This window comes from Bombus huntii, chromosome 3 (assembly GCF_024542735.1).
Source record: "Bombus huntii isolate Logan2020A chromosome 3, iyBomHunt1.1, whole genome shotgun sequence".
Classification (NCBI taxonomy): domain Eukaryota; kingdom Metazoa; phylum Arthropoda; class Insecta; order Hymenoptera; family Apidae; genus Bombus; species Bombus huntii.
In genome coordinates this window covers 17,947,143-17,967,944 of record NC_066240.1, presented here as the reverse complement: position 1 = coordinate 17,967,944, position 20,802 = coordinate 17,947,143, and the positions used below count along the sequence as shown (strand labels likewise).

The following is a 20,802-nucleotide window of genomic DNA, read 5'->3' as shown; positions in this document are numbered from 1 at the left end:
ACATATTACACGTATGATTCGTAATCTTGTAATTAACTAGCTAAAAAATACAAGTTTAGTGATAAAGATCACTATGAGAGATTGTTTAATTGTCGAGTTGACAAAGGAGAGCCAGTCCTCTTTTAATCCAATGACTAACAGGATAGTTCGTATTTAAGAGGATCGATAACACGTAATTAGTTGAATGTCCGGTCGTCTTAAGAACACCAAAACGCGCGGAAGTTATGTAAACAGGACATTCGTATCGCTCTCCTACATGAATGGAATCCACTACTTTTGGTTTCATCCAAATGATTGGCATAGACTCCCAAAGAACTTTTGGATAACTTTCAGCGAGTAGCATGCTTTGTATATCCCATCTTGCGCCGGCCAAATACATTCCGTAAACGTAAACGCCATCAATTGGGGATGTATGCAATTCATACGTAGGAAGTACCTAGAACAAATGACGATGGAAATACTTAACATCCTCCTCACTGCGATAAAAGATATGTTTGTAACTATCGTAAAACCTCGAAATCAAAATCAATTCTATCGATGGGTATCTTGTATTTTCTCGCGAAATTTTGCGTTGTTGCCGTAAGGAAAGCATGTACAAACGAGAATCCAGATATCCAAAACGTTTTCGGTTTATCCTGTATTAACCATTTTTGAAAGAAGCTTAACCGGTCAAGAAAATCGTTGATAAAGTTTGGCAATGGTTTCAAAGTTGGATAAGCACATGCTTGTACCCAAGATGGTGGAATTCTTGCGCTTAATATATGACTAGCTAGAATCTATAATTATATTTCATATTTTATTTATCGCCAAATATACAATATTATAGTTGTATAATGCCATTGGATTCCGTAATACCTCTAACGCAGGAGTCATCACTATTAATCCTTTTACCGCCTTTTCTAGCATATCGAGAGATTCCCGAATCTCATGTAAAAGTATGTTATACCTTATCAATTCTTGTATCAAAACGGTATTCATGGATTCCATGTACATAATAGGATATTGTTTTTGCGCTTCTTCGATATCAAACAATTCAGGCATTCTGTTATAAATATCATCTTTTATGTTCAATAACATTTCGTCTTGCTTAGTAGTATCGCCTATCGTCACTGTTCCTTGAACTAACATCATGGACTCAAAGAATTCATTCGACAATTCAAGATCCCGCGTAATCCCTGCGTTCATATGCAATCCAAGTACTTCTGGCGGTGGATTTAAAGGAATTCCTTGAATTTGTTTTATATAATCTTCGTATTCGTGCCTACGTGCATGTAAAACGGCACGTTAATCTTTCTCTCTTTTTACTCTACGGCGATAAAAGCCTGAGCAAAAATAATAGAAATACTTCTTTGGTAAAGTGTATTCAGATCCAATATCCGCGAAGGCATAATTCGGGTCCGTAATTACATTCTGATTATAAAAATCTTGTAATATCGTGTTTAGACATCGTCGATCTCTATCATCCGTGACTCGACCACCGTAATTACATTCACCGGTTAGATATATAATAGCTTTAAAAGGAACATCTTCGTAGTCATTTATGTATAGATGAAGTTGTTGGGCTGATATTTGAAGGTCCGATTCGTTGAAACCTGTGCATGTAATTATCTTATACAGTTTTTCTCATTGCAAGCATTTAGGTATGATGCTATTGAGTTTAGGAACATGAAAGGAAAAGTTAAAGTAAAAATATAGAAAAAGGCGTTTGACGGACCGTATTTTATGTTCCAACCCTGAGCGCCGTAATTTCGTCTTTCTTGTATTACAGCATGAAAGAAGCATAAGGCATATAGCAACTTCGAGTACGCTCTCTTTTTATTGGGTTCCGTATCAAATAAATCCATGGTTTTGGTAGCTTCTGCTTTGTAGGATCTAGTGGTTGAATCGAGCATTCCTTTATTTATTCGTTTCATTTGTGGACGTTTGACACATAGATAGTTAATGGATTATGTTTAAATAGTTTGTTAAATTCACCTCATAATATTGTTCTGCAATCCAGTTGGAGGTTCGTTTGTCATTTTGACACCATTTTGTAGGATTGTAATTGGAAAGTGAGTGGCAGGATAGCTAGTAAGCCATAGACGAAAGTTGCTGTGTGTATTCGAAGGATCGAAGTGTTCGCAGATATCTTCCAACATAGGCATCCAAGAGGCAGCTAAGTGACAATTTTGTAGGCACACCCACTCGCCATCGTTTTGTCCTTGTCTAATCAACTTCTGAGCGATCGGCCCTTGACCTTGACCGAGGGAAATCGAACGAAATCTTTCATGGAAGTTCATGTTCTCTGCGAATATCGTAAGCGCTTCCATTGGATCCGAGCCCGGAGATAAAATAAAGATCAATGGTATTAGAGAACTCGATTCTGCGAACGATTTGGAGATGTCAAAGGGTGGCGGTAACACAAACTTCAAACCAATTCCAGCTTCGACGAATCGTTGTATCTAGAACGTTTTAGTGTTTTCGCATTAGGTATAAGAGGATAAATAAAAGGACGAAGGGGGATAATGGTCTGTATGTTTTACCATGATCATCACTTTGTCTGTTCTGATCATTCTTGTGACGATCAATTTCTGAAAAGGCGTTAAATTCCTTTCCCATGGGTCTGGTATCGGTGAGTTTTCCGGATTCGATAAATCGTAATACTGCTTCCATCTGTTTAAATTGCGGATAAAGTTTGATTGGAAATTGGCGAAGCTAGGTAATATATGAACTCTGCAAATTTCTCCCCAAGATTTAAGTGGAAGCCAGTTAGACGCTGGATTGTCTGGTATCGCAGCCAATGCGACGCCTCCAGATAGAAAGAATGTCATTTCTTCTCTCGTGATCATGTTCTCCGATATTAGAATTGTCGTATATAAGACAAACGAATACAAAATCTGATCGGGGAGATGACACATATCAAAATTTTCAACTCAATTATATCGTTAGAAAATATAGTATGTAAGTTTACCTTGTCTTTTTCAAATAAAGATCTACAGACATTTTGGTACAAGTTGTAAGTAAAAGTTTCTCGCAGAAACGCGAGTCTTCTTTCGAGAATTTTACTTTTGTTCGCAGCATCGATGGAATTGATGTATAAGTTGATAAACCAAGTCAAAGAATATTGATACATAGGATCGATATTGGGTAGATCGGTGATCGTATAATAGAGAGCGGAACTATGTCTTGCGATGGGCTTATAATTTTGTCGGAATTCTTCGATTTGTGCCTCCGTTTTCTTCGCGGCAGCTTGCTTCTTAAATATATCGATAGAGAGAATTTTGGACGAGTCTAAAATTTCTATGGCTTCCTCGTCCTCCAATATGCTAGCTCCTGACGCCGATAAAGTTTTCAAAATATTATCCTCCACTTGTTGCAAAGCTTGTCTATTAGCGGCACTTTGGACGATTAAATATTCTCGCTTCTCCTGCAAATCGGGTCTCTCCTTTGCAACCACAATACCTAACAACTGATCTTCCAAAGCACCGATCGTTAACGCGAAATTGATCACGGTTACTTTGTTGAAAATTTCTGGTAGATAATGCGGATTGCGTAGTTTCGTCGTAATATACAGTCTAAACCTCAAACTATATTCAATTGACTTTTCACCAAGCGTGATATACCACAAGGCACCCATTTTATATATCGCCTTTGTTAATATCGGATCAAGAGGCGGTGGCAAGTCTTCAAGAACGTTCTCTATTAATACTGGTTTTCCTAAAGTGCAGGTGCATAAAGTAACAGTAAGAATGAATTGTGACGATATATTTGTCAAATAACACATATACATATGTACATATATTACCATACTCTAGTGCTTGTTCTATGATGTTCATGTAATCCTTATCCGTTATCTTGATGATTTCAAGTTCGTTTTGCTTCTCCATGTTACGAATCCATTTATTCGCTTGACTCTGAGGATCAACGAACAAACTCCACCTCTTCGAATTATCCATGATAATGGCGTTCTCGGTGGAGAACGAGTCTCGAGGTAGCCCAAATATATTCCAAGAATTGATCTTTATCTCGGTGCCGAGTACTTCAACGAAATCGTAACTTTTCGAGCATGGGATATTCAAACTGTTAACATAGACTATCCACTTTTCCAAGTTTTCGATACGGTAGTTAGACGTGAACGGTCCTAGATACGCTATCATGCCACAGGAAATTAAAATATCTCCTGGCAAAGTATCGTAAGAACTTTGTAAATTCGCTGCTGCGATCATCCAACGATTTTTTTCTCCTCCCAAGCCGCTAATTAATTTTTCCGCACGAATCAACTTATTTCTGCAGTTTGTCACCTATGGAATTGCAATTAGCATTTAGCATAATATACGACCCGTTTATGCCTCTGTTACCTCGTTTTCCAACTCGATCTTCTTGGCGAGAGTTACATTTAAACGTTCGTTAAGAAGTTCTAATCTTTCGGTCAATTCGGCCAGCATTTCGCGTCTCTCGTTCAAAAATTTAACAGTATTTTCGTAATCTCGTTGCGCGCCTTCCAACTTCGCTCTTTTCGGTCCAACTACTTTGATCACTTCGTCGTATAAAACCATCGCTCTCACCCATTTGCAGAGACCTTCGGCAGCCGATGATGCCCTAGCTACAATCTTCGGTTCGAAGTTCTTATCGGTCATGTACGTCGTTTTGATTTCCTGTATTTACCAAGGTTCTTTTTATGAGTCAAGCTTATCATATTTACGCAAACAAGCTGCTATGAGGAATAAACAGTAACTGACAATATGACCTGCATTATATGCGGTGGAATGTTATCTTTATCGTACTGCCGTAAAGTCTCCAAAAATTTCATGTCACCTAATAAACGTTTGCTTGGAGTCCAGTAATCGAGTACCTTTTTACCGCTAACTGGATCTTCAACTCTGAGAGGGGGTATGCTTAACATCACGCATACCGCAGCCATTACGAGTTTCACCCCGGCTGGAGGACTTCTCATTGTCCTTACAACCGTTATGTCTGCTGGCTTTAGAGTATTTAGAGCGGCTACGAACATGTAAAATGTAAAGTGACTAAAATCTATGAAAAGCGTAACCGCGCGCAAGATGCTTACGAGTATATATATATCTATGTACCTATTGCATCTTCTAGAGCTGGCAAAGCCTGCGCTAAATCCGCCTCGCATTCTGTCTTCAAATTTCTCGCTATTTCGGCCTGTACATTCGCTACATCTTCGTCTCTCTTTACCATGATTCTTGCCTTTTCCACGCTGATATTCTCGGTTTCAATTCTCTTCATAGTATCGGCCGTCTCCTTGGCAGACGCTTCAAGTTGAGGCCGTAATTCCGAAAGCGTTACTCTCATTCGACCAATTTGTTCGGCCGCGTATTCTAATTTATCCAATCCGCTGATATATCTATCTCTGCGATACGCAAGAAGAAAGTATAAGATATAAGAGAAAGAAAGAGTGGGTGATCTTAAATTTGCATTCTTTTTCAGTTTCGCTGAATATTTATTCCGAACGCGTACCTCGCGAGAATAAGTGCTTCTTGTTTCTCTTTCATCAGTTCTGCATAAGTTCGTATGAGATCGAGAAATCCAGCTGTTGTGATGTAAGTTTGCCTACCCGTGGCATTGTAAAATCGTGTGCTAATATCTTTGGCGCAAACGTGAAAAAATTTACACGCGATCACTGCGTTGAACTTCACTTGTTCATCGATATCGATCGCAGTGGTGCTGCGTAGAGCTACCTGTTCGAGAGCATCCTCTGGCCATACATCGAACCAATCTATCGTGCAACAATTCACGAGACTCGGATAAAGTCGAAGTCTAATTCTGAAGGTGTCCCCGATGGGACTGAAGCATAGCATTATGTGTAACTTCTCTTTGCAACGATTCACGAAGAAGGCAAGGATCGAGAGTACCGATATGTCTAAATTTCGATCACCACCCTGAGCTGGTAACCGTGCCATTTCAATAATTTCCTGTCTTTCCTCGATAGTAAATAGATTTGGCACCTCGCCTGAATTTAACAAACTGTCGATGTCGTTCAGGAAAATTTCACTTTTAATTTGTCCTTCGGTGAGTAAGAACACGAAATCTTTGCCTGCGCCGCCGGAATTCATGAGCACCTAAACCATGCAAATATAACACATGCGTTTATCAAGTTATTATCAGGATTCCATTTAATTATCTCATTTCGATTAAAGAACGAACCTTCTTTATATCGTCCCGCCATTCTTGCACGCCATATGCACTACCGATCTCTGGCTGGAAAATACCGAGACCGGTCATATTGGAGGCTAATCTTGTCAACGATTGTCTACCGGATCCACCTACGCCAACCATCAGTAAACTGCCACAAGGAATTACCAATATGCGGCAGACTTTCGCGAGATGTTCCAAAGCGTAACGAAACAAAACGATATCCATCTTGTGCCTGTGTGTAAGATTGTATTCCTCGAGACAAGAAATTGCTACTTCCGAATATTCCTCCATCGATTTTACTTCCTCGTAACGACGATCGCTCGGAATCGTATCTATATCCATGAAAGTACCAAATACGAGACTCCGTAGACTTTGCTCCGTTAACTGGTCGTTAAATTTTGGTAAATAATCAAACACCATGTCGAACGACTCTCTCAGATTGCTTCCAACTACTTCTTTGATCTTTAAAAACAACCATTGTCGGTCGTTTGTGTCGATTAGACGATCGCCAAAGACCCTTAGAGTTTCATGAACCCACAACTTTGTGAAATCCGATTTCGAATTCACGGACTCTTCGTTGATCATCGTGCAACCAGTTATCACCCGAGAAAAGTCACGTAAGTTGAAGAGATAATGAGACTTTGCTGGTGTCGGTCTGAGTTCTTTCTGAGCGTCCTGGAAGATGTTCATTGTCGCGTTTACAATCTCCATGATGGTCGGCATAACTGCTGTGGTGAAACCATTCCGTTGCAATCCGATAAACGCGATATTTGTAAAAATTCTGATGATAGTATCCTCGGTAAAGTTGTCGATGCTAAACAGGTTGAAATGCCTCAGGAATCTTTGGTATAATTCTTGTCTACTACCGCCTGGAGGGGCCATCGCGCAGATGAACATCGTATCGTATATATAAATTATTTCCGGTTGCTTTAGGTCAAACCAAATTTTATGATCGAAAAATTGCCGGAGCAGCTCGATCGGCGGTTGGGCACCGAACGTTTCTTTCGCAGGCATGTTGACATCATCGATAAATACGATGCAGTGTGTGCCCGACAAAGGACCAAATTGATTTCTGCGTCTCTTGTATAATTTTAACACGATCAGCTCCTGCGTCTGTGCAGCCGTAATATGCGGAGTGAATGTAACGAAATTTGGTAGATATTCTTGTTCGCTTAACTTGTTCATGATCAAATCTTTGATGTAGAAACTTTTTCCGGTCCCTGTCTCTCCATACAATAAAAAACGTTTACGGTGATTAACGTGCTTTAAAAACAGATTTTGATATTTTACTGTGTCGATGGTAGGAATCATTAATTGGACGATGCTTCCGGTATCCGAATACTCTTCTTGCCTTGCCAGGTCTGAGAAACGTCTCCACGCTCCTCGTCCTCGATACGTGTAAAAGCAATCGTGAATCAATTCATCTGTTGGGATAGAGATCAGGGATTCGATGAGAAATTCGGGAAGCGGGTGTTCCTTCTGTTCGTTCTTCCAGAAAGTCAAATAAAACGCGTTGAATTTGACGCGGGATGCGTAATCTAACGTACCGGCGGCTCCCCAAACTATCGAAGTTAGTATAGATGCCTGTAGCCAAGGTACAATGAATTGATCGTACGTTTTTGGATTCTGTTCTACCGCGTCTTCCATCAACATTTCGAAAAGAGTCATCGTCGATACAACCTCGTGAATTTGACCAGCACTGATGGTTTTGCGGCAGGATTTTCGAATAAATTCCAAACATGGGTCCACCAACCAATTGAACAGTTCCTGAATATTTTTCTCTTGACCTTCCTTCCACGCGGGATTCAGTTTATTTATCCAAGATTGAACGAATGGCTGCCAGCCAAGAACGCGCGGCTCTACGTATATCATTCCACAACGGGACACTGTGGCGGGCGATGCGTGTGCAAGATCCATCACTTCGAAGATCATGGACATCACGTTGGACATTTGTATTATTTCACCGGACGTTAGGCAAAGTTTTTTATTGTCGTCGAGAACGGTATTCAGGTTCTCGATCCACAGTGCATCGACCGGTCCGTCGAAAATAATCCATTTTCTATCCGGTGAGTCTTCGGCGGCATACGTTCGAAATATAACAGCGCATACACCGTCCGTCCATTCGGAAGAAACCGGATCGAAACATCCGTACAGCTGTCCTAACGTTATAGACTTTGGATTAATCGTATAATATTTCGTCGTCGCTCCGTTCTCGTCGCCCCGTTCGTGCATTAAAGTTAGAGCATCGGCCAAAGTATGGAGAACCGAGGTCTTCCCACCGAATGGTTCTCCAACGAGCATAAATCCGTGACGAACGATCATCATTTCGAACGTTTGTATGATTTTTAGGAGAAAACCATCCACTGGTTGCAAGTTATATTTGTCAGCAACCTCGTAAACAGCTCTTAAAAGTACTTCATAACTTGGAGAAGGAAGTTCCAATCCAGGAAACAGATCGGATACGATACCTTGGAAAAGTGGAACATCGTGAGCCAAGAACTTTGGTAAATTCACATCGATCACGGATCTAAGCAGAAGCATGGACTCATCCTCGTCTGGAAATTGTAGTTTAATGTTTTGCGCGGCTGTTAAGACTGTTTTCACAGCTCGCATGCCATAATCGTAGTGAGATTGCGTGGACAGTTGCTCGGAGCATAACTTGTACGTCGTCACGATTTTCGTAGAGAGTTCTCGAGCGCTACTAAATCCAGAGGAGTAAAGAAATATTTCAGCGATCATAGCGTAATCCGGTACCATCATTGCTACAGTTCTGAATAGAACTTTCAGATTGTCTGGCAACTCTGTACGACCTGCGTAGCCAGGGTTCATTGTGATGCAAACGTAAACGGCAGGATTTAACCTCAATTCAGTGCCCTCGAAGACAAACGTTTCCAATTTAGCTCGTACTGCCTGGGTGATGGAAAGCATTTGCTGTGCAACTACAGATAATACTTCTAGTTCGATCCTGTTAAACTCATCGAAACAAGACCATGCTCCGCACGAAGCAAGACCTTTGAAGAACTTTCCCATGTTTTTATAGTCGAGACCTTCGGAGCAATTGAAAACTACGCATTGTATCGCTATAGCTCTGCTTAAATCTTTCGTCGTTTCCGTTTTACCGGTACCAGCTGGACCTTCCGGTGCACCGTTCAAGTGTAACGAGTATGCACCGATTAAAGTGCGGTAACACCTATGGAGTAGAGTCCCGTTAAATTTGTTCCGACAATTCAACACCTTCTTTCTTACCTATCTGTCAGAGGAGTGATAACGAGGCGAGGACAATTTCCAATGTATTCGTATGCGTAAGCCACAGCTGTATATATAATTCTAACAAACACATCATCTTCCCAATAGTAGCGCAATTGCGCTAACCAATCAAAATCCGTTTCGTTTATGATTTTCTTGTCGATCAATGATTTTACCACATCCATAGCATGCACGTCCAGAGTAATAAGAGCATTCAACGTAGTTCTATTTTGCTTCGATAATTGTCCTAAGGATGGTACGTTTTATTTAATATCAGCAAATGCTTTAAGCGAACCATGTGTACCTCTGACTAACTCAACCATCTCTAAGATTTGAGATCTAAGTTTAGTATGCAGTGTTTCCATTGTCGAAGGAATATGGGTCATGAGACTATTTTGAACTTCCATACTCCAGTAAATTTGAGAAACGCATAGGACGACCATACCAGGCCATATACATACCCATATGACCCGTTTATTAACTTCATAATCAAGGTAGCTCATAAGGATTTCATGCCTTACAGATATTGACATTTGTTCTTCGACCTATAACCTCGAGACAGGTTGCATACCGTTGTATATTCGATTCGAATTTTGTTCCTGTAAATATGTTGTGATCGCATACTTGAATAAGCCATCGTTCTACGCAGCCTCTTGCGGCAATGGTTGAAATTTTTTCTTGCATTCTAACTTCTTCATAATCTTCGCTAAACATCGAACATATTTCCATATCTTCGTCAAATCTGTCGTATTATACTTTATTAGAAAATCGAAATTGTTATCGCGTTCCTAACCATTAACATCCAACGAGGATAGTTTACCGCAGCTTATTTATCCCTTCGAATAATTTTCGAAGATGGGGTTGGACTCGAAAGGGTTCTTTTGTTTCAGACAGTATTTCTAACATATCGTCGTTACTCAAAAAGAAAAATCTTGGGAAGAAAAGTCTCTTCTTCTCTAAGTAGTTTAGTACTCCATCATTTACCTTTTCCATTAATTCATTAGCCTCCTGCATGATTTCCAGAAGACCCACCTGTGTAAATAGTCCCGTTACTTTAACGTTACGATTACTACAACGATTCAACAACTTACGGAACCGGCAGTTTCTCGTACACGAGGATCCTTTGCAACGCCACTCATTGCGCTACGAAATATTCTATCGACTTGAGAGAACAGTACTTCTTCATCGGGTAACTGTGCTACAATATCTTTACTTGAGAAGATGGGTAACAAATACATCCATTGTACTTGAACCTAATGTAGAAATGTAAAAATTATATCTATAAACGTAAAGGGAATATGCCGTGAAGCTTCTGAAAGTACTTTGGTCCATTCTTCGATCGTTGACTGTATTCGAAGTAGAAGAAAGTAAAAATTTTTAACTTCTTCCTCGATAAGTTTGACAAACGCGGAACCTCGCATTGTTTGAGTTTTTATAATATGTTCCTCCAATAAAGCATAAATATCATCTAATTGCGTCAAGATGTTTACTCCTGAGTCTTTATAAAGCGAAATGGTAAATAGTACATCGTCCCATTCGCCGATCATTTTTGCTAATAATTCCTCAAGCATAAGTTGTTTCGTTGCGCTTATACTTATCGTTTCGTACCTTGATCGAATATAGACTTAAATCAACTGTCTGTTGTATAAAACAGAGTGGAAAATATCTAATTTATAATACGTCAGAGAAAAAAGCATGAAAGTAATAAAAATTCTGTTACTTTTCCAAGTTTTCCATTAAATTCATATTTATAATTTTTCGAAATATTGTTCCGGCATCAGGAGTAAGATCGAAACCGGCTATAGCCGACATTTCGTCCCAATGGATTTGCCGGATCGCGGGATTTCGAAAAACAGCTAGCAACGGTATATATTGCTGCGTTAAGAATAATGGCAGTAAGAAAATATTCTTGACAAACAGCTGGCTATCGTGTCTTAAAAATCACCTTGAACCACTTGATATCTTCGATAAGCTGATGACAAAGCTTTAAAGGCGCCGGCTGTTGAAAAGGGTCCGGTTCGTCTGGCGATCCCTTGAAACTAACGAAAATATCGCGATCCCTTAACACTCGATATCTTTATTAACTAAATACGTTCGATATCGTATCCATTACCTATGCGGGTAATTCATAGCGATTTCTAACTTTATTCTTGTTTTGTACTGTTTACTGATTTTGTTAAAATTAGTAAAATAATCAGTTGCCTTATTTTCGATATCGTTTGAATCCAAGTACTCAAACGGACCATCTAACCAAACATCTCGATGTCTTTGCCACTGATAGCCACGATAAATTAATTCATAATATGGCATTATATTGTCTTTCAATTCATTGATTCGTGGATATTGCGAGAGAGGATATTTGAAAAGTTTCTCCTCGTCGTTGATGCATGTTATTCTCTCATCCATACGATCTAAATCACGCGCAAACTTTCGCATATATTCTATATAATCTCGTATTCGATTTGCGTCATCCATATCGTTCATAATTTGCAATCTAAAATCAGCAAAATAATGATACAATATTATAATATATATTACAAGAGATTCAAAATTGTCAAGCAATTCTCCTATCATATGGGTTTACCTAGGAAACATGTTTTCTACATCCGCGTTTAAATCTTCGATTCTTTTCTGAAGTTTCTCCTCTAATTCAAATTTAATTTGCTCATACGCTGCGCTATTCTGTTCGAATACCGGTCTTATCCGCTTTAACCAATGAATAGTGGTGTTATTTAATTCGATATGATCTTTGGTTAATGCTGTCATCCCGATTAACGACGCCATCATGCGTAACGATAAAGTAATTTTTTCTTCTAACGATCTCATTAACGTTGATGCAGCAATTAACATATATTCACCTGAAAGGAAATTATATCACTTGATTCCTTTCTGTCTGGTACATTTACAAATTTTCTTCTATTTCTACCTAACCCCAATCCAATAGATTTCTTATTTAAAAAATCTTCTTATTTAAAAACGTTTATTTAAGAAATTTACCTAATTCGAGTAATTCTTTAGTAGTATGAGGAATGTTCAAAGCACGTTCTCTGATCATTTCGAACGTATCGCAAATTTCAAGATTGTAATTTCGATGGGTTTCGACCAACTTCTCGATAATTAGCCTACGTACTTCTTCCGTATAATAAAGAAGTCCTGCTTTTGCTGCGACTTGATGAATTATTCCGATCGAAAAATATTCGTGATCCGGCTGGAATAAAACTAGATTTCGTGAACTCCCATTACTTTCTTCCAAATTAAGTAAATGTTGTGTCATATGTGTATCTATGTATGTGTATAATAGTGTACCATGCCATTTATTTCTCGAATGAATTGGTTAAAATCTTCAACTTTGGATACACATTCTTGAAACGTGCGTCCCGTCCTAACGTAAGCAACGATATTTTTGTGCGTTTCTGGATCGAAAACAACTTGAAATTTATTAGACAATTCTTCAATGTAACTATTGAAAGGTTGAAAAGTATCTTGTAAAGTCTCTGCGAGACGTCGATGCGTTTCTTCTAGATATAGTTCTGGTAATACAGCTTTAATGTTCTCGCACTGAATCTTTACACCGACCCAAGAATCCAGTGGCGGTAATTGTTGACCGACATGACTAATTTGATCAACTATGCTATGAAATGCGTGACATATCTCACGCATCGTCGGACTAAGAAATAGCTTGTTGTTCTCGCATTTTAATTGTAACTGCAGGGCAAAAATATCAATGAATATTTCTTCGACTCATTGCCAATTGCATATTTGAATAATGATCTTCAATCATACTTTACGAAGTTAGCAGCAGTGGTTGTCTTTGAACGATTTATCGATCGATACCAATCGATCGAACGATAAAAATTCGAAATATTCAAATAAATTGTTGTACCTTGAATAAAGGCACCGATTGTTTGTCTTTTAAAACTTGAAGCAAGTATTCAATAGTGTTTATCATGCGCGTGACCACTTGAAGCGCGAGCAAATTATTAGCGCAATTGAGAAAGTCTGGCAAAGAGGGTTGAGGCACGTCGTAAATGTAGCGGGGTTGAGAAATTAATCGCACGATGTCGCCGTAATAGGTACTACTGATCATCAGCGCGCCTTTTTTCGTATCGTTTTCCACCAAATCCAAGAACCTACGATTGTCCGTTACGAAAGGCTATTAACGTTCATTGGTTAAGTTTTATTCGATATACGCTAACGTGTGTGGGATAAGAACGGAACGCTGTTCAGTTCGGGTATTAATTTTTAAAAACTATACAATCATTACATATATCACCTGTTGAAATCAAGATAATCAAAATCCAATCGATATCGGCCAAAATTACAAATCCACTCTGGCATCAAGATATGAGCTTTTGCAACAATGTTCCTCATCAATTTATGAGGTAAATAATACTTTTTTCTAATTGCGCATCGATGTTTTAAATACTTTGAATAAAATTCTGTCCGTCCAGCGAGTTTGTACGGAGGAATTTGTTCTAAATCTATATTACACACATCTTGACATTCGATCGCTACTACTCTTTTCACAGCTAAATCGTGCATCGCTTCGTAATAACGTATCTTCGTTTCGAGCATTTGTTCCTCGAAAATATTCGCGTACTTGTATCGTAACCCAGCCGATATTAAACTTCGTATGGTCTCTTCCTGTTCCTAAACGTTGAATCATGCAACGATACGTTACGTTTATTATACGTTAGAAACGACATAATGCATTTTGAAGTTACGTACAGGTAACAGGGTATTTGCGGGCAAGTTATTTGCAAACTCTTTCATCTTCGCGAAGTAGAAACTCTGAGGCCGTTCCAGTTGGCATTCGTTAATAACCTGACAATTACTTTCCTTCCTTTCATGACGAATCTTTGACTTCGTTGCCATTAATTCCAATACCTTTCGCGCATCTCCGCTCTCGTCATTGATCTTTCGAACGATAATCAACTTTTCATTTTCGCTCGTTTTTAAAAAAATAGATCGATATACCTTTCGAAGTTTAATTGCATTTTTAGACAACTGCTCCATATCGCAGCAAAATTTGGTGTCAGATGTTGCAGTTACTTCGCATATTATTCTTTCCTCTTCTTCTGCGTCTGGCATCTTTAACTTTTTCTCTGGGTCGTTTGTTTCTATTTTTTTTTCTATTTTTGAATAAATTTCCCTTTTATGCTCGCATCCGCGCGAGAATGGGTTATGAAACCGTAGAATTGAAAATCGACGTTGAATATCGCCACTTGTTTTTGAACTTGCCGGAAGTTATTTATCGCAAATTATAAGTGCTCGTGTTGCGATTCAAATTATTACGCTTAAGTAATTCTTGCAAAAAGTTCACCTTTTTTATTTCATATGTACACATATGTGACACGAGTTCGTTTTTATCTTACAATTAGTACTGTTTAAAAAACAATAACGATTTCAAATAAATGCACGTAATCATTGGCAATGAAATGATTATATTTAAATGTAGGAAAAAGAAAAATAGAACAGATGATCGAAGATAAGAAACAAGTAAAAGGTGCTTTTTGAAAATGAAATTTGAAGATCAAACTATCCACGTGTTATATATTATATTATATACTTTGTTCGAATAGTAGAATAAAAATACACGTTGAAAATAATATGTTCTCATTAGTAAAGATATGCTAAAAAAGAAGGCAAAATTTTTGGATATCTCTCTGTTTAGTAGGTATTCCGCCCATAAATTTACAAAAGACATTTGAATGAGGGTTTCCCACTAATCTTTGTCTATACCACGTGTTGACGGTTTGATCCTCTAAAATTCTCAAATAACTGTCTTTCTTTCGAGTAAAGGGAACGTCGAATTATCACTAGAAACGGATAGGGTATACGAACAAGATGAAACCAGAAAAATTACATGACAATATGATTATGATTCTTAATCATTATAAATTATACTTTTATCGTTTCATCTGTAAATATCGAGTGGCGATTACTTTTTTTTTCCCCATAATCGTATATTAGTTGACTAGAACTTCAAATATCACGTCTTTAGAATTCTACTCAACGTTCTTGTCGAATTTTATAATAAAACGATCAGATAAAATCCTGAGACAAATCTGATATTTACTATCTTGATATATATGCATAACATCGTGGAAGTAATGTTTTTCATTTGTTGAACGTATATACGCAACGTACCTTCGAATACCAACGTAACTTTCACGATCGCGTATAAAATAGATTTCGACGATAGCTGATAAACATCGAAGATACTTGTACTGCGCATACATACCAGAGTCACGCTTAACTAAACCAATAATTATAACAGATTACCGGGCAAAAATTATTTTGTCCTGTTTTCGTTGAAAATCGCAGAGAAAGATTGATAGCAATGAAATATTTTTAAAAAAATTTCGCATCTTTTCTCCTTGTTATGTTATTCTAATGTTCGTCGTATAGATCCACTACTTCTTATCCTATAACCGAATTGTACAATCGTTTCATTCTCTAGCGCACAAAGTTATATACAAAGATACGCTTAAGAGAAATACCTTCTCGTACATGTATCTCGAATAATTAATAACGTTCGCTATAATCACATTTTCGCTGTTCGTATCTTATAATGCTACAAATAATTGCTCAGACAAATACACCGATAAAGCAATGCTATGTACAAGATGTTCCGCGCATGTCATTGAATAACATTTATAATACAAAAAGATTAACAATAATGGTGGCTTTAGCTATTACTTCCTATGGTCATAGAATATATACAAGATCGCGAAAACAAAGGTAATGCTTTTTATACCAATTCTATCACAAGCAAATATGCTGACGCGTCTTCTTCGTGATAACTGATTATTTAAATAGCGATGTAGCAATAATACAAACATAGAGTATAATAAAACATATTGCAGATATACATAGTATGCATAGAAAGCTCCATGCTTTATAACAGTTTACTATTATGTACTAAGCTTTATAACATTTATCGTGAAGTATGTATAGTAAATTCTTATTATGAATATAAATGGTAATGCTAGTTTGACCTATTTCGCATGATGTACAGATGATGCTTCGATAACAATACATTGTATAAAATATTTTAAATGGCGAACAAAGCGAAGCCATAAAAATAGAAGAATATATATTTTTTAATGCGTCGCCTATTTGTTGCACTTATGTTGCAATTTCTCATTAACGTTACAACGTTTAACGAGTTTTCGTTCGAGTTTGTAAAGCATCCCTTCAGTATATACACATTGGATAAAAAAGAAATTTAAAAAATAGTCAATTTTTAATTGCTTTAAGAATGATAGTTGTTTGTAGACACATGGTTAATATATATCGACAAGATAATTCCGATTTGTTAATAGTGAGAACCGATTTGAACAATGTGTAACAGTACTTGGGTGAATAATTATGATACTTATTAATCGCATTCTATGAAATAAACTTAACAAATAAATCTAACAAATTTACATGTAACAAAAACAGCTAGAACAATCCAATGTAAACGAAAACTCAATAAGAAAAAAATGTAAAGGATAAATTTTTGTTTTAATTTAACTCCTCGCTTAAGTGCATCGCGGTGAAATATATATCGACATATGCTTTTTTCTTTTTTCCTTTCCAAAAAAGTTATCCTTTATGTAAAAGAAATAAAGTTGTGTATTTATATGTTAGGGGAAGGCTGCATGCTTTATGAGAATTCTTTTCCTTTTAAAATGATACAAAGAATTACGCTATAAAAATAACGTTCCTCTTTTAAAGATAAAATTCGTTTGATATCATAGTAAATGTCTTTACATGAAAATGAAAGGAATCTCTCTGCTTTACATTTCGAAATATCCTTAATTAAATTTTAATTATTGTTGGATCACAATGGTAAAAGATCGATCAAATTAGCACGGGGTTGTGTCGATGACTCAGGAAAAAATTCTGTCAGTTTATCGTATAATTCAGTTCTCAAACTATGAATATCGCGCGTAGTCGAATAACATAACGACGATGTATCCATGTTAATTAAATTTCCTAATACGGCGTCTGAACTATTTGAATTTGTGGCTTCTCCTAACAAGGAGTTTTGTTCTCTGAATAGAAGGGATGTTAACAATTGAAACTGTAACGAAGAAATGCATACATTTGAAAAGGCAACATTGGCAAGGAGTATTCAGTATTCATTCGTTACTGATTAAAAAAATGCTACTACCTCTTTCGTTTGTTCCACATCGTTATGATCAATTATTTCCGATACTTTGGTCTGTAAATATTCGAGTGCTTCGACGCTATTGTTCAAAGCTAGCTCTTTGAATTTGTGCTTTCTAATAAGTAGTTTGCATCCCTTTAGGATTTGTTCATGAGACGGTCTGCATAATTTTAATTGCCAAAAATCATCGAGACGTAAATTTGGAAGACAGGACCTACCAGGGTTCCCTCCAAATAAAAAGTGAACCTAATAATATATTACGTAACGTTATTGTTGTATACTGCACAAACATAATAATTTCTTATAAATAATATACAACAAACCTTCTTTACGTGATCATAAACCAATTGATGTGCATATCGTGGACATGGTTCATAATCTTGCATTTTACTCCAATATTTCTCTCCAACATTGTCATTTCGATAAATGCAAGACCATTTATTGTTCTTAATACTGTACACCCAAAAAGAATTTTGAACACTATCAAATCTTTTACCTTTGTCTTTACTTAAACCCTGAATAAATAGGAATAGAAAAGAATTCAAATACTACTGTTAATGATATTGTTTGTATTATGGATATGATTAACAAAAATAATTATATGATACAAACCGATAAAACATATATTTCTCCCAATTCAGGGTCAATAGTGGCTCTTTGCGTAAATCCAGCCGCCGGAACATGATTTGAATCTTTAGCACCGAAATCGTTAAATATGTGTTCAATGTGATTTGTATCAACTTCGTACGTAAAAAAATCGCTAAGATCCTCTTTACCTCTCTGACCTGCGAAAATATATAATCTCCGCAATCCCTGTAAGAGGATGAAATTTTTCAATTATATTACATCCATAATATACATCGTAGGATATTATGCATACATACAGGATGAAACAACATAGAATGACCAGCTCTAGATCTAATAGTTGGTGCATTAGGACATGGTTTTGCAATGTCACAGGCAAGTTTGTTCCAGGTACCAGTTGGTACATGATAAGAATACAATCCAGAAAAAGTGGGTTCAGTCGAACTTGACATCATAACGTGATCTTCGGAACTGTAGATTATAAATGAACATATTAGAGCACCAACTGATACAGTTGCAGCTATTGTTTTACTTACCATGTTGGGGATACAAGAACACGACCGCCAAATATGTAAATTGTCCGTTTTTCAACATCCATAGACATTTGATGATCGAAAATTAATTGAGGTCCTCCTACGGCGAACGTATCTTCTGATATTTGTGTCCATTTGTTCGATTCAATATCATATACAAAAAAATCACTCTTCAAATTTTCTGGTGTTCTATATTCTGCATCCAAGTATTTACCAAGAGTAAACAGTTGCCTGCGATCTGGGTCAAGGCACATTTTATGGCAAGATCTTGCGCTTGGACCACCCTATAATTTAACATTTAAATTCTCTATCGAGAATAATATATATTTTCTTTTGACAACTTACCACAGCTTCTGTATCTTTACATATAATGGTCCATCTGTTAGAAGCTATATTATACACCCACAAATCTGAAAGGTCTTGATTGCCATCCCACCCCCCAAAAAGATATAGAAGTTCTGCAATTGGATCAAGGACCATTTGGTGGCCTCCTCTCATTCCTGGTTTACCATCATTGAATGATAACTTAGTCCAAACTGCTCTATAAGTCTGAGCATTGATATAGTCATTTAAAAGACCCACTGTATTATAAATCATATTACTTTCTAAGATTGTGTCAGAATAATATAAAACAATAAATAAAGGAGAAAAATACTCACTCATTACAGCATTACTTATGAAGCATTCAGCTTGTAAGTGGTCACCTTTTATAACCAATAAATCATATAATCTGGTCAATGTAGGGTCTTCAAGTGGAACACCAGTAACTCTTTGCAATGTTTCTACAATTTCAGACTGCTCTAGCTTTCTAAAGTGTTTCATACACAGCCTTATAACTTCTTTTTGGCGATACTGTAATATATTCGTACAGAACAAGTATGTAGAATACTTAAAATATAAACATATTGTCATAAGAGACATTGTCATTTAGTTAAATATTGTTATATATTTACCGCATTAAACCATTCGATACTAGGTTTTACGATGTTAACATCATCAGTACCAGTTAGTTGTACATGCCAAATAGAGAAATTAAAACTAGGACCCCACGATTGCAATGGAACAATCTTTATATACCTAACTGGAAAATAATTTTCTTCATTTCCTAACATATGCTTCAAATCAAAAGTTTCTGATATTGAATCATTTCTTAAACCACTGAAAGAGATAGTAAACAATAGATTAACAATATATAAATACACCTAAAATTATTCCTTTCTATTGCAAGTTCAATACTTACTTTTCTAGAAGTTCCATCATGTTTTGTGGCTCTAAACTGCCATATATCTTGAACTTTTTTATGTTACATACATGTGTTTTCTCGTATTTACCAAATGTAATTGTTTTCACAATCGAGGGAAATCGCAATTTCAATATAAGAAACTGAAAAATCCAAATTATCTATTGTACACATTTATTATGAAATATTAGTTTCAGCGACATAAAATAACGAATATTTTTTTGACGTAATTAAAAAAAGACTCGTAATTTGAATATCTCTATAAATTTCGCAACAATGTTTTCAATCTTTTGATTATAAATCGTGTTATTTTTAAGCAATGTTTACCTGTGGATAAGTGTCAATATCGGAAGACCAGCGCGATGTCTGATCTGATGGTTTATCTACAAGGATATTTCTAAAAAAAGAAAAAGAAAATATTATTTTAATACTTGGCGAAAAATCCGGCGTAATTAATGCAAATATTCATTTCATAATTTCACATATAGTGGTTCTTATCGTTCAACATAACCGTCGTTTTAGGTTAGAGAATCATTACTATGTAATAACTGATTTTTGTTTTGTAATTATAAAATGTATTCAAAGGAAAATCGTTTAAATACTAGTAAAGTGCTTACTCTGGCACATAGCATGAGGAAAAACTGGAGCATTTATAAATTTTGAACTCCAAAACTTTTTGAAAATTGCTACTCTCCTTGGACGCCATGTTACACAAATGACATAAGCTTTAACACTAAATACATATGTGTACCATTTTTATAGATACATATCTAAGGACGAGTGCTGTATGAAAACATGACCCGGTGAACGATTTAATGTCCTTAATGTACAATTTAATTTTGCAGTTAATTGTAATTAAATTTCATTTAAATAAATTTCAGTTGAAATTTTTAATA

At 36.6% G+C, this 20,802-nt stretch overlaps 2 protein-coding genes across 2 annotated transcripts; both read right to left on the bottom strand.

The window, feature by feature from the left end:
- Positions 1-12: 12 nt before the first annotated feature.
- On the bottom strand, positions 13-14,478 carry LOC126863699 (dynein axonemal heavy chain 12). Its single transcript, XM_050614110.1, has 30 exons — positions 14,365-14,478; positions 14,116-14,304; positions 13,661-14,037; positions 13,271-13,517; positions 12,694-13,092; positions 12,385-12,595; positions 11,972-12,245; positions 11,501-11,881; positions 11,333-11,426; positions 11,108-11,262; positions 10,710-10,995; positions 10,479-10,640; positions 10,208-10,419; positions 10,012-10,129; positions 9,692-9,932; positions 9,388-9,634; positions 6,151-9,331; positions 5,464-6,065; positions 5,070-5,356; positions 4,727-4,980; positions 4,338-4,634; positions 3,785-4,280; positions 2,951-3,696; positions 2,523-2,876; positions 1,975-2,441; positions 1,715-1,872; positions 1,346-1,592; positions 856-1,261; positions 513-776; positions 13-436 (listed from the first exon to the last, which is right to left on the bottom strand). The coding sequence occupies exons 1-30, from the start codon at positions 14,476-14,478 to the stop codon at positions 86-88; spliced, it is 11,817 nt and encodes a 3,938-aa protein (XP_050470067.1). The 3' UTR covers positions 13-85.
- Positions 14,479-14,689: 211 nt separating this feature from the next.
- Positions 14,690-20,766, bottom strand: LOC126863856 (muskelin). Its single transcript, XM_050614501.1, has 12 exons — positions 20,524-20,766; positions 20,234-20,303; positions 19,907-20,049; positions 19,620-19,824; positions 19,326-19,518; positions 19,012-19,247; positions 18,670-18,950; positions 18,433-18,604; positions 18,161-18,361; positions 17,872-18,063; positions 17,552-17,794; positions 14,690-17,461 (listed from the first exon to the last, which is right to left on the bottom strand). The coding sequence occupies exons 1-12, from the start codon at positions 20,610-20,612 to the stop codon at positions 17,219-17,221; spliced, it is 2,268 nt and encodes a 755-aa protein (XP_050470458.1). The 5' UTR covers positions 20,613-20,766; the 3' UTR covers positions 14,690-17,218.
- Between the last annotated feature and the right edge of the window lie 36 nt (positions 20,767-20,802).